This window comes from Lycorma delicatula, chromosome 1 (assembly GCF_047948215.1).
Source record: "Lycorma delicatula isolate Av1 chromosome 1, ASM4794821v1, whole genome shotgun sequence".
Lineage (NCBI taxonomy): Eukaryota > Metazoa > Arthropoda > Insecta > Hemiptera > Fulgoridae > Lycorma > Lycorma delicatula.
Window position 1 is genome coordinate 91,045,395 of NC_134455.1, and position 14,329 is coordinate 91,059,723.

General features: G+C 30.3%; 1 protein-coding gene across 2 annotated transcripts in view; it reads right to left on the minus strand.

The window, feature by feature from the left end:
- Cad99C (cadherin 99C) overlaps positions 1-14,329 on the minus strand; it is a 985,647-nt gene that overhangs the window by 367,129 nt on the left and 604,189 nt on the right. For both annotated transcript variants that reach the window (XM_075357741.1, XM_075357746.1), the window contains one exon: positions 10,329-10,412. In XM_075357741.1, the coding sequence (XP_075213856.1) occupies positions 10,329-10,401 (73 nt within the window). In that variant the 5' untranslated portion in view covers positions 10,402-10,412. The remainder of the gene's footprint in view (positions 1-10,328; positions 10,413-14,329) is intronic.

Genomic DNA, 14,329 nt, shown 5'->3' on the forward strand with positions numbered 1-14,329 from the left:
ACGTTATTGCATCATATTTACGGTATGGCTTCTCAATAAACTCTGTTACTTAAAAGCTTTTAATATGATCAACATATGACATTCTCCTAAAAAATGGTAAACAGAAAAATCTAGCCCATGAAATAAAGCACTTATAACGTCCCGCTTTATACTTCTGATGCATAATATAAGTTATATAAATCCACCTTTATTATTAATATTTTTTGTGTATTTTAACGCAAGTTTTTATAAATTCTAGTGTGGGTTTAAGCAATTGGGATTAGATCAGAGTTTACAAAAAAGCTTTTCGAAATGCCAATCATCCAAGTGTAATGAAACACACATATTTGTTGAGTGTTAAAAAAATATCATTGTCAATAGGGATGTAAACTTAGAACCACCACGTAAAAGAAATAACGAAGACTATCTTTTCACAGGCCAATAAAAACCTAAATACTTTAGATATGCAAAGCGAATTAGCTAAGTTAATCTGGTGTTTCTCTTGGAACCAAAATCTATTAATAATGCTGAAGAGAAAATCTTACTCAATATTCCAACAAATACATCAACGAAAAGTTGTATGATATAATTTCAAGCAATTTTCCCTTTTTAATTCTTTTTCTTACAAAAATATTTTTTTTATTTAAAAATTTATTTAAAGAATGTAAATAAAAAAAATATTACAGTAAGATGGTCTAAGAAAAACTCTCTTGAAATTTCAATAAACGTTTCTGTGCAACTTCTGTATTAATTTCTTTAAATTTTTATACATCTCTATTTGCAGAACCTTAGTTTGATAGTATTGAAGAATAAAATTAACCTTTTTTAGGACAGCTCCGTACGGAACTGCCGTTCGCCAGTGCTTGAACGGATGGCTGGTGGTGATGAAGTGCGGGAATTCTCGAGCCCCTGATCTAAAAGACATTTCCGGCGGGGCCGTCCCCGTTAGAGGCAAAGCGAAGCACAAAGGACCGAATCCCGGTTGCTGGGTGATGGAGGTCAGGAACGACATAGGCGGGCCTGGCGTTTACTTCGTCTGGCGACTAGAGGCAAAGGCACCTACCAGAACCGTGTTCATGCTTAATTGGGGGCCTGGTTCCGGGTCGGTAGGGGGGGGGGAAACCTTTTTTGGCAAAAGAACAAAATAAGTGATCCTAATAGAACTTTTCATGCTGAATTCAAACATTTAAGTAGATTTTCTCCAACACCACAGTTGTTTATTACGATACGTAGTTAAAATTTGAAAGAACTGTAAGAATTTAGAAGTTTCATCTTCTAAAATTACTTGTATTAGAGGATACGGTGTACAGGTTAGTCCTCATTATGAGGCACTGATCTTTATAGCAGACGATAAATTTGAGTACTGCACTTTATGTTTGGATTTACTTCTTATTCCGTTTGTATTTATAATATACGAGTAGATATATATACCAGTCTGGCAAATCGTCTTTTGATTCACATGGTACAATTGATATGGAAAAACTCAGGTGCCGATTCCCCATAGCCCAGCCATAAGAACACGGGTCAAACAGCAGATTTTGACAGGATCATTTCTCATCATGAACCCCAACTTTATAGCCAAAAAAATAGTTCATAAAATATTTTAACAAATAGAGTCATACTTTTTCTTCTTTTTTAAATGTCAAATACCTACACACGTAACAGAAGTTATTCGCTTCGTTTACGCACTTGCTTGTCATATATATTCATAAACATAACGCCGTTGACACAGTCACAATAAGTCACAAAACAGAATGAATCCCCAATGCGTGCATGCATGGCGAGCATTTAAGTAATACTGGTGTGACAGTCGTGTGACTGAAGATAGCACTGTCTAGACATGTTAGTACCTTATACACCAATGATCATGCATATGCAATTACAGCCTTCGTAATTTTATATTTGTGCCCCACTCCCTGTTAGAAATCATTTAAAATATTTTTTTACGTACGTAAGGCATCCCTAAAAATATATATAATCCACAAAAGTAATAATTCAAAAATGTTATCACACAAAAATTGAGGGTGATGGAAGAATTCTCATTGCATTTTTAATTCATCATAAAAAATTACATTAGGAACACTATAAAATTTTCATATGTCAAAAACTGTTTTTTAGTGTATTTATTTTAGTTTAGCTTAATTATAAATCAATAATAATAATTAAAATAATTTATAGCCCTTTTTTTAATGTAAAAAAACATTTAATGATTACAAAAACATTAAATTTGGCAAATACTACTTTTTACCAAAATGAATAAAACAAAAAAAAAATCTTGATATAAAACGTGATTCCTAAAATTAGGATTTTCCAAAATCATGAATTCATTGTTTCAGAATGTTAAAATATTATTTATGAATATATTTAGTAAACTGTATAAAACAAATATATAGGAATTCAGAAAATAAGTATTTCGTTTATAATTGTGATTTGAAAAAATTATACACCTACAATATACAGTGATTCAAAATTTTCAAAACATCTCCCGGAAGATGATTCTATAGCCCAAAATAAGAAAAAAATTGCATTTAAGTATACATTGAAAACGGTTCGTTAGCGAGTTTCGGCTCACGAAACGTTTAGCCCTGCTTTCAGTTCCCTCTTTGAAATTAAACCGTATTAAAGTTATTAGTATATAGTATTAATGTTGGGGTAAAAGTCGAGGGCTAAATTTGGTGCTTCCTTATGGATTTTGGTCTAAGAAATAGAATAAAGCAGTCCATACCTCTATCTCACTTCGTTTTTTAAGAAAAACGAGGTAAAACACGATACATATTTGTCGGAAAATTCACTTTTTTATGTTTTTCTTTATTCTTCGATTTCCCTGCCCCTTGACGCCGGTTCCGCGACTAAGCATAATCTCAGCTGCAAGGAGTGCCATCGCCTCAAACTATCTCGGAAAAGCACGCCCAGGCATCCGGGACTCGATCTTTCTTGCTTGCCATGTCTCAAAGCGTTTCCCTTACCGGGATTCCGGTCTTAACGCCTCGCCTCTAATAAGGAACTCCAAAGGGATCCCCTAACGGGACTAACGGTCTTACTTCTTCCCCAACGGCACTGCAACCTCCACCCGATCATCAAAAATGAGACGCCGGAACCTCCCACCCCTCTCGGATGAGGCTGTCCTTTGCGCTACCGCAGCGTAGCTGTGCACATTTTCATGGCACTGCTGCAGGTGAGGCCACCTTACATCCTCGACCTCCGGGTACACGTCCGTGCGATCTAAATGACAGACAGCGGGTTTCCTATTTGCAGTCCCTCCTTATGTGACCGGCCATACCGAAGGTAAACATTTACCACTTCGGTCTGGGCCAAGATAAAAATTGAGGTCCTACGCCGTGTACCTGAACTCCGAAAGCAAAGATCATATTTTTTAGGTTTGGAATAAAATAACTTTGTTAATTTACATATAAAAAAATACAAATTTCTATTTGACTTTGTAGAGAGTCTAATTCTGAAAATACTAATTTAAATAATGTTTTTTAAGATTACACACAAATTTGGGAAGTTCAACTTTAATTAGAAATAAATTATATAAACTGGATCGTAAAAGTGATACGATTTAAATAAAAACAATTTACATACAATGTTAACCATTTTTTAAATAGATTTAAAAGTTATCCTTCTAAAACGTATTGAAAAGTTTTATTTTTTCGTAGATTGGCAATAACAGCTGATTAACAAATTAGTTTAGTGTCTAGCATTTGAATATTAATTTACGCGGTGATACTGTTATTAGTTTAATCATTTACAACTGGTGATTCAACAAATTTGTTTTTATTTGGAGGGTTGACGGATATTTTGTTAATTTACGGTAAATTAAATAAAAATGGATTGGCTGTTGTGCGTGAATACCGGGAAAATTATCCAGATAAAAGAATACCGGACCGTAAAACATTTTGGAGAGGCGAGTTCGAGAAATAGGTATGCTTAAACCACAAGTCTTTCATGTTTTTATGTTTCACAATCAAGTGTGTGGTGAACGTTACGGGAACAGTAATTATACCCATTCCATACAATACATGTACGAGAGTTATAACCACCTGATTTTGATAAAGGAATAAAAATCTGTCGATGGTTAATTAGAAGATGTGACATCATCTCGCTTTCCTAAATAATATTCTAATTAATCATCTAATCTCTAAATTAATCTCTAAATTATCGAAACACTCACACTTGGACAGAATAAAATACCAATGAGACTGCTACAAGTCATTTCCAACTTACCTTTTCGTTTAAAATGTGGTCCGGTCTTTTTGGTGTTAATCTCATGGTTGAATGGAGAGCGGTACTTGCATTTTTTACAAACAAGTCTGATGGAACTCTTTGTAGGTAGAGTACAGATGTTGTTTTGCAATGATGGCGCTCGGAGAAGGAAATTTGTATATACGTAGATTAACTTGTAAATAATGACTTTGTCCATGTGTATTTTATAGTTTTGTATATTAATTCTCGTAACATATTTTCTTGTATCTTGTAACTTGTATGTTTATTGGATCTACTACTCTTTGTATTGTGTATAAAAATGTACTGTCGCATTTTGGTGAAATGAAGCTCTGTAAACTGGGAAAAAGGACCCCTATACTTTATTATGAAATGTATTTATTGTGCCGTATCTTGTTGGGCACTTTCTATCATGTCACTTGTGTTGTTATGTTTAGTTTAAGATTGGGTAATATATGCGTTTTTAGATTTGTTGTAGTTTTAAGGATCCTATCCATTTTGTTAATATGACCTACTAATAAAGCTGTGTTATTGGAAATATGTGTAATAAATTTAATGTGTTTAATAATTGTATTTCATCCCTTTTGTAATGTTAAGTGACTTGGTTGTACGTATACTGAATTGTGTTGGTAAATAAATCTTGCTACACTTATAAATGAGCAAGAATCACTGAAGAGCAATCTCATCTCACTGAATTCTCATCTCACTGAAGGGCAATGACATATATCTTCGACTGACTGGAGCTAATGAAAGTATAATGTGTAGATGTCAAACTCCACTAATGTAAAAAAATAAAAAATAAAAAAAAAAATAAATAAATTTAAAAAAATTCGGGGGGAACTGGCGAAAAAGATTCTGTCGCCAGGGGGTCGAATCGTGGACACGTGCAGGGCCAGAGAGGCAGCCTCTTTACTGAGGGCGTTCGGGTCCAGCAGAGGGCTGGATCGGGACGTTCTGATGACGCATTGAGGACCCTCGAGGTCTGTGAGGTGGGCGCGCGATTCGGAGGGGGGTATCCGTGGGGTGCATATCCGGACCCAGACTAAGTGATAGAAAAGGGAAGGGTAGCCCTCTTGGGCAGAGTCACCATGGCAACCTGAAGGGCTGTCGTGATGTCTTAATGATCCAAGAGCGATCCCGTCGGGAGATCAGCTACAAGCTGCACAAAAGGGGGGCTAGTCTTCAGCCACGTCACTTGGGACCGACCGAAGTAACGTCTTCTAGGCGGTTACCGGATGCTCTTAAGTGGTAAAAAAAAAAAAAATGATGGCGCTCCTGCTCACTACTGTGAAACATTTAAATAACAGATTTAATAAGCAACCCTTTAGTAAGGATAAATTCATTTTTCTGTTATTACTAAATGTTTTCTATTCGTTTTCATTTACATTATGTTGTTCAAACATTGATGAAAATTGTTCCGTTTAAAATCGTATCACTTTTCCGATCCAAATTGTGTGTTTTGTTTCTAATTAAAGTTGAACTTCTCAAATTTGTGTTTATTTTAATAGACGTTGCTTGCATTTTTTTCAAAATCAAATTCTCTACAAAATCAACTAGAAATTTTTAAATTTTTATTGGTAAATTAATAAATTTATCTTACTCCAAACTTAAAAAAATGTATTTTCTGACAAAACCTTTTCCTGTTTTACCCCGATTTTCTTAAAACCTAAGTGAGATAGAGGTATGGGACCACTTTATTCAATTTGTTAGATCAAAATTCATAACGAATCATCCAATTTACCCCTCGATTTGTATCCCAAAAATGTTAGTACGATTTAATTTAACACAGGAAGCAGAAAGCTGGTATATATTTTGCGAGCCAAAACTCGCTAACGAACTGTTTTCTGACCTGTGTTTAGATGAACTTTTTTTTTAATTTTTGGTTATAGAATCATGTGTCGAGTAGTTGTCGTGCAGTTTGGTATCACGTGCTTATAAACCAGGTATTACTTTTTTTATGAGAAAGCTTTTTGCATTTACTATTTTTTTTAATTGCTGTTGGAAAAAATTTATGATATAAAACACTTGTAATAATTAAACTTTTAAAGTATATAACTAAAGAATAATAAATTACGAGATCAACGAATTAAAAAAAAAATTATTTTATAAATAAGAGCAGACTTCAAATATAAAATTACAGAACATTAAACGAAGAAAATTGTAATAACAATGAATAAAAATATAAAATAAATAAAAATTTAACAGATTAATGAAAGCTGTTAAAACAGTTTATAACGAATCAGCTAGTATAAATCTTGACTGAACAATAGTATTGATTGTTTAAATATTGGCTTGCAGAATTATATCTGATATATAATCAGATATTATAAACTGAAAAACACCATGCCGTTATTACACTTAAATGATGGGTTTAAGTTATTTTAACTTTCACACACAAGTGAACGACATGTAGCGTTCAACTAGTATTATAAATTTTATTTTGTGTTCTCTTACGTAGGAAAGAACTTGCGGAGAACATGATTGTGGAGCAATCCTTATTTGGAATCTAAACATTTCCGACAACAGGAACCACTTCTACAGTCAGATGTTACTCTGTGTTTTTGTTTTTTATTTTTTTCCTAATATATGTTATGTACTCTTTTCCTTCACAGCCAGACAGCTTTTATCAATAAAATAAATAAAAGTTTTGTAACTAAGTTCGTTTAATTTAGCTAATAAATAAATATTGTGTTTATTAGTAGTATAATTTTTGGAAACAATTTATTTTATTATAAATCTTAAAATATTACTTTTATTTTTGATATTTAGTTTATTAGTAGCACTGTATGATATAAAATAAATAGTAATATTAAAATTACAGTCATGTAAATTTTGATAAAAATCAAAATTGTACCGTTTTATAATGCACATTAAATCATTCAAGTCTAAATAACTTCGTACAAAAGAGAATAAGAATCCTATAGAAAGATATAAAATAAAAATATCCTATAAAATTAATTTAAAAAATCAATGTTAGGACACAGAGATTACATATCATTATTAAAATATTAATGCAAAAAAAAGAAATTTTTTAAAATGTAACAAATTAACAGTCCTTAGTCGATTAATAAGGTAAAAAATACAGTTAGAAATTAAAAAATTGATGTATTTTTTAAATACATTGAAATTAAAAAATTGATGTATTTTTTAAATTTTAAGAAAATATTATCAAATATTTATATTGTGAAATAAAAAAAAATCCAATGATTAAAATGGTACGGGAAATAAGTTGGAAATATTTTAGAAAAATCGTTATTTACAATTCGAACAAAAACTAGGTACCTATGACAAAAGTAGAAAGAAACAAAACAATTAGGAAATATGTTATGTTTGTTATGTTTTTTTGCTATGTATTTTTTTTTTTTTGTATAATGGTAAGCAATTCATTTATATAAATAAAAATTTATTACAATAAATTGAAACAAATTTTATAATAAAAACTTTCAATTGTCTTTGTGATAGTCCTCAGTGATGATATTGATGATTTCATACTGGTATTAATATGATATTCCTGCTAGTAGTTTTTATTTTAAATTAGGAAGACAAGTGTTTGTAATGTATAATACGAAAAGTTTGTAGGATGTAGATTATATCTGTTTATTTAATATTGATCATTGAGGGTACTTACAAAGAGGATTGAAAACACTACAATAAATTTTTAAAAAAGGGTATACTATAGAATTTAGTTTGTATTGTAGTTTTAAATTTTGTAAATCTCTATTTTAAAATTAAAATAGTAAGTGCTCAGCTTTTTTTACTGTTTGTTGTTTGATTGGTATAAAAAAAAGGAAAAAAAAGAAAAATATTCAAGATCATATTTAATATTTAAGGGAACTTAATATAATTATAATTCTATTTATCAATATTTATTATTATTATTATTTTAAATTAAAATAAGGATAAATATGGAGAAAATAAATCATTCTTGAAGAGAAATTCAAAGTTTAAATAAATAAAGAGATGGATAAAAATTATATAAAAGAGAGAGAATTGTTAACATTGAGAAAGAAAAATTGAAGGAATGATTTCTAATTATGCTGTAAAATTACGAAGATGGAAGAAATAAATTGGACTACAATAAAATCTTTGTGCAAGCTTTCATGAATATAACAAGGCAATTAGTATAAAAAAATCAATTTATAAATTAAAAGGGAACTCTTCAAAAAATCTGCATGATCTTTACGGGAGAGAAATTTACATAACAAAATAAAGATTTATGAAATATTATGATCCAAAAGAATATCAGTAAAATAAGGCAATTAGGTTCAGTTGATTGTAATGAAATGTAAAACAATGAAGAAATAATAAGAGAAGACAAAGATTAGAATAAATAAAACAAGTAAGTGATGGGAAAAGCAAACATTTATATCAGATATAACTGCTACGATCACAGGCAACTTGACATGAGAATTAGATCACTCCGTATTATTTAAAAATCGTATATCCTTTTAAAGAACAATTGCTCATGACAGGGACTCTAAAAATGAAAGAAGTGATGTCATCTGCCATTGTTTTCTTTGCTGAGCTGAATATACTGTTGCACATCGACACGTCCGAAATGCAAGCAATATTGAGCGTTAAAAATGACAATTTTTTCAACAGGAACATTACTCTTTTATTATATAGCTATACGGTGAATATAAATGCTGTGATATGAATATAAATGAGAAAGCTAAAAGCAACTTTTATTAGTTTGATGCTGTGTTTTATACTTCAGGTATTTTAAATATTACGTATCCATAAAAAACTAAAATATATACCATAAGGCAACACAAAATATATATATTTATCTTTTTATCATGATACAATGTCAGGATTGAATTGGAAATTAAATTTTTAAATTCATTAAACAAATTAAATGGTAATATTAGAAAAATAACCATTACGTCCCTAAAAAAATTATCATTACAATTGTATTCTTATAATAATTTTTACTGTATATTACAACACCTACGGTGGCAAAATAAATAAATAACAGATATTAATAAAGTGCATGTTTTACTTTAACGCAAATTTGGTGCCGCTGTTTCCCGTTTTTATTTTTTTATTGTATTTTTTTTTGTTTTATAATAATGTTTCATTTTAAAAGATAAAATAATATTTTTTATCAGAAAAATATTATTTTTTTCAATAAAATATTATTGAAGCAGCCAAAGTAACGTTAAAGTCGTTACTTTTTAAAACATTTTTTTGCCTTCCTCTTATTAAGACGGAAATATGCAGTTTTTTGTTATATTTTAACTGAATCTTAATCTTAATTTTAAATTTTAAATTTGTACGTTACAGTCTCAACTTGTAAACAATAAACAACCCCATGGCCCAACGAGATAAGAATGATATGTACGACATATAAATGAAGACATCTTGTACAGATGCAGGCCGACCATTCCTGAGATATGTGGTTAGCTTAACCCCAACCAACAAAGTGCATCATCTGATACACTGTCTAGTATTCAAATTCGTATAAAAATAGCTTACCATTGTTAGGAGTTATGAATTCATGTAATGTTTTTTTTTTTTAGTTACTTTTTTCAATTTATTAACGTTGCTTAAAAAAAGGTAAATTCGCAAGAAAAAAATACCTTTAAAAATTATTTATATTTGTTATACTCATATCTCTTGATTTTTTTTTATTACTCTACATCAAAATTTGTAAACAGCTGTTTTTTTTTTTTTACAGCTTATTTACTGGTTCAAGAATGAGTTAGTCCACCGTGCTTGTCTAGCGGTTAACTAGTTATCACAAATCAGGTTTTTAACATCTGATTTTTGAAGTCAAAGATTCTGAGGTTCAAACCCTCGTAAAAGTTCGTTATTTTTATATTGATTTGAATACTAGACAGTGAATACGGGTGTATTTTGGTGATTGGGATTTAATTAACCACGTCTCTCATGATTGGTCGGCCTGAGTCTGTTCAAGATAAATAAGGTACAAGTATGTACCTTATTTATACGACATACACATCATACTCATCTCATTGAGCCATGGAAGTTGCTTATTGTTCACTAGTTTAATAAATTTCAACGTACACATTACGGATAAATGTACGATTTTTTTAAAAATATTTTTTATTGATTTCTAAATTTTGAATAATATAAATAATTCTATACTTTAAAATTCTTACCTGTTTTAGCAGCTGTAAATCTTGCAAAAATAAGTACACATAAGATACAGAGGTTCTGGCGAAACACGTCCATTTCGCCGTGACCTGAAACCAAATTACATATTATATATACTACATTTTTATGTAAATTAGAACATTTAAAAAAATTGTATTATAAAAATTATTAACAGATTACAAGAAAATTCATTAATATAGGTTTTTTTTTGTTTTTACTTCCTTGCACGAAGTAAAGGTAGTATTGTGCGCAAAAAATTTCGGTTTTCAGATTTCAACGGAAATATCCATTTTGACCATTCCTGAATCCATTTTCATTCATCTCGGCCTGACGTCTGTACGTACATATGTATGTATGTATGTATCCCGCATAACTCAAAAACGATTAGCCGCAGGAAGTTGAAATTTTTGATTTTGAACTGTTGTAACATCTAGTTGTGCACCTTCCCTTTTGACTGAACAATCGACTGAACCAAAAGTGTCCAAAAAAGCCCAAAATCCAAAAAAAATTGGATTTTGGACTTTTTCTTAACTGCAGTAATAAGCCCTCATTGAGATATTTTTAACGAATCAATTTAAAATAAGTGGTACTTATTTTCATTGGTTTCAGAGTTATAGCTAAGTAAAATTTTAATTAATGAAATATTTCCTTCTTACAAGGCACATCGGCTTGAATCAGACTATAAGTACTTTTTTTTTAACTTTTTCTTTAATTTAAATATATTGATTTATTAATAATTATTAACCTCGGATTGTAAAAAAAATTACAATAAATAATAATTGAATAATAACAATAAAAATAAAAAAAATAAAAAAATTATCAGACGTTATTAATGAAATTTTATGCACTTTTCTTTAAAAAAAATATGTATTATGTTATTTAATAGGCGTAAAAGGAAGTTACGCGATGACCACATCAGATTTTTTTTATATATGTTGTAAAAATGCAAAATGAAAATACGATAATTAATTTTGTATCCTGTTCCTAATCATTAACTTTTAATCCTTATTAACATAAATTGTTAATTAGTTGATAAATAAAAATAATAATATGAAGTGTGCAGAAAAATATCTATTTTTACTGCTTCTAAATTTTTATTTTTTATCTTTATACTATTGTGATAGAGGATAATAGACTGCACGTAAAATTAAGAGAGCTTTGACCTCAGTTATAAAATAAAAAAAGAAAGAAAAAAATTAAAAACGTTTCCGGGATTTAATAATTTTATTAAAATTACGATTAGTTCTTTAATTTGCATGAATAATGCGGACGCAAACCTGTCTTTAAGACCACTCATTCTTAAAGTTAATAAGACGATTGTCAATGAAAGCCGCCATAAAACTTGTTTTCCATTATGAAATGCATGGATAGACAAAAGAAAAAAATTAATTTCTAAAAAAAAAAAAAAAAAAAAAAATTATTTTTGTCATCATATTTTATAAGAATAACTAATTACTTAGATTTACTATATTAAAAATTTATAAATAATAATTATTCTTTTTATTATACCAAGCAAATTAGTTAAGGATAATTTTTTTTTTAATTCAGATATCTAAAACTGTATATATATATATATATTTTTTTTTTTCAATATAAACTATTTTAATTTAGGAAGATAAAGCCAACATATTCATCAATTCATCCTGCGTTAAAATGAAACAAATTTAAAATCTTATCTGCACAAATTCGAGAAGACGAAATTCCATTTATCATTTAAGTCTTTCGAGTATTGGAAAGATAACATAAATATCATTAAAATTTAAATATAAATAAATTAGACGCGAGCGCACACACGCACACGTACATAAATTGGCATTTGGGAGAAAAATTGATTGATTTTATGTGTAATAAATCTGGTTTGTAGAGTGGAACTATTACGTATTGGTTCCCACAGTAAGGGGTCATTAATAATTTTTTGCCGTACTTTTTCTCATTCATCTGGTTGCGATAGATGGATGGCATCTGAAATATAAATTATGCTAATCAATGTTGCTTTCACTAAGAGTTATAATGTTCAATATACTGAAGCGAAGAGTGTGAAATCCTACTCGAACATCCTGACTTCCGTAGGGGAAGACACCCGCCTTATGATGATTCCGTTCGCCACACCACCCCCTCCGTCCATAGTTCTGATGGGCTTTACCGGAGGTCATATTTTAGACCCTCTAAGCTTGATATCACAACACAGTCATCAGTTTGGCCTCTGTCAGGATACCACCGATGCAAATGCCTGGGTAAACATTTCCATCAGTGTATTTACACAACTTACTATTATAACTTTCTATCATCTACCGTAACTTGCAACCCTCAACTATCAAATTAACCGATTCGCGGAAGCGCGATCCCCGCGCCTTTCTCTGACACCGAAGGTTTCACACAAAACTCTTTCTACTCTTGCCATATCTAATTTCAATTAGACTGTGCACTAAGATCATTACTTAATTGAGTCTTCAAACGCCAAAAATACTGTCCTCATACCAAAAAAAAACAAACGTTGACCGCAACAACAACTTTGTCCTACAATTCAATTTATTTAAAGCCCTCTTGATTTACAAAAAATCAAGAAACAGATTCACAAATTTAATAAGCCTCTAATGAAAACATACCCTATCTCTCTCTGCTCTGGTCCGCTTTTAAGAGTGAAGTCAATGCCTACACCCTCCCACACCGCAGCTTCATCTCCGAGTTCTTCACACATTCATTCTCATCCTAACAGCGAATATTTCAGCTAACCGGTGCTCGATTTCAAAATGCCTCTCTTGGCGGAGTAATCACCTAGATGGGCCTCTAGCCACCCGAGTTGTAATTCTACCTACACATCTTCATCAGACTCCCTCAGCTATCCTTAGCAGGGATAAGAATCTAAAGAATCCAGAAATTATGTTCCACCCCGTTTCGGTTTTCCAATTAACTTGCAAATCAAAACCAGAGTTGATTCTCGCAAGCTCTCTAGATACTTTGGTACGTTCAGCTTAGTACCTGGGGCTGACTTATAAGACATGCCGCACATTATCAATGGCCCTATACTCTAAATACAAGCCTGAGTTAATCAAATCAAATCTGCCCAACTTATCTTGAAGAGCACCATGTCCAGAAAGAAACTGTTTAATATGCTGATTGGGAGAAATCCACCCTAATGCTACTTGCACAGCTTCAGCTATATTTTAGTGGTCTGAGAAAAATATAAGGAAAATTTATTTTATTCCTCACATTTTTTTTTAGAAACCTTGGCAAGGAAATATTTTTTATTCCTATGATATTTTTAGGAATGATTAGAATGTAATGTTAGATTACCCATAACCGAAAACATAGTAGACAATGTGACAAAAGATAAAATATATATATATATTACCAGAATAAAATCCATTCTACCAGAACGATGTTGAGATTGGCGGGATCTAGAGAGACTTAAATTAATTGGAGGAATCTGTTTGGTGTTTTTTGCTACACAGTAAGCTTAATACTTGTATTTCAAGTAGGAATCTGGTAATGCATAAAGTTCTAAGTCTTCTTGTACTATAAATAAGAAATATTTCATTGAAGTTTACTTTTTTCCTTAATAATGGATGTTTAGTTAATTACTGATTTAAACTTAACTTTTAATTAATTTTTAATACATATACAATATAAAATCAGAGGATTACATTAAAAGTAAAATGGTAATTATTATGTAAGTGCAGTATTCTGAATATCGATTAATTTGCTATTACGTCATTTAATTTTCTAGTTCAAGCTTCAGGATAAAACAAACAACCTATATGTATGTTTTAATAAAACTAATTTAATTAAATTAAAGCGATTTACTTATACAGATAGATAAAAAAAAATTAATGATAAACACGTACTTAAAGTTCATAATATTTATTAATAAATTAAAGTTTATTAAACAAGAACTAAGTTCACGATATTTATACATTAATTTGTTACAATTTACTGCTCTTAATAACACTCTAGTTCTACATTCATGCAGTATAACCATATATGGATAAGTAAATAATATCATGTA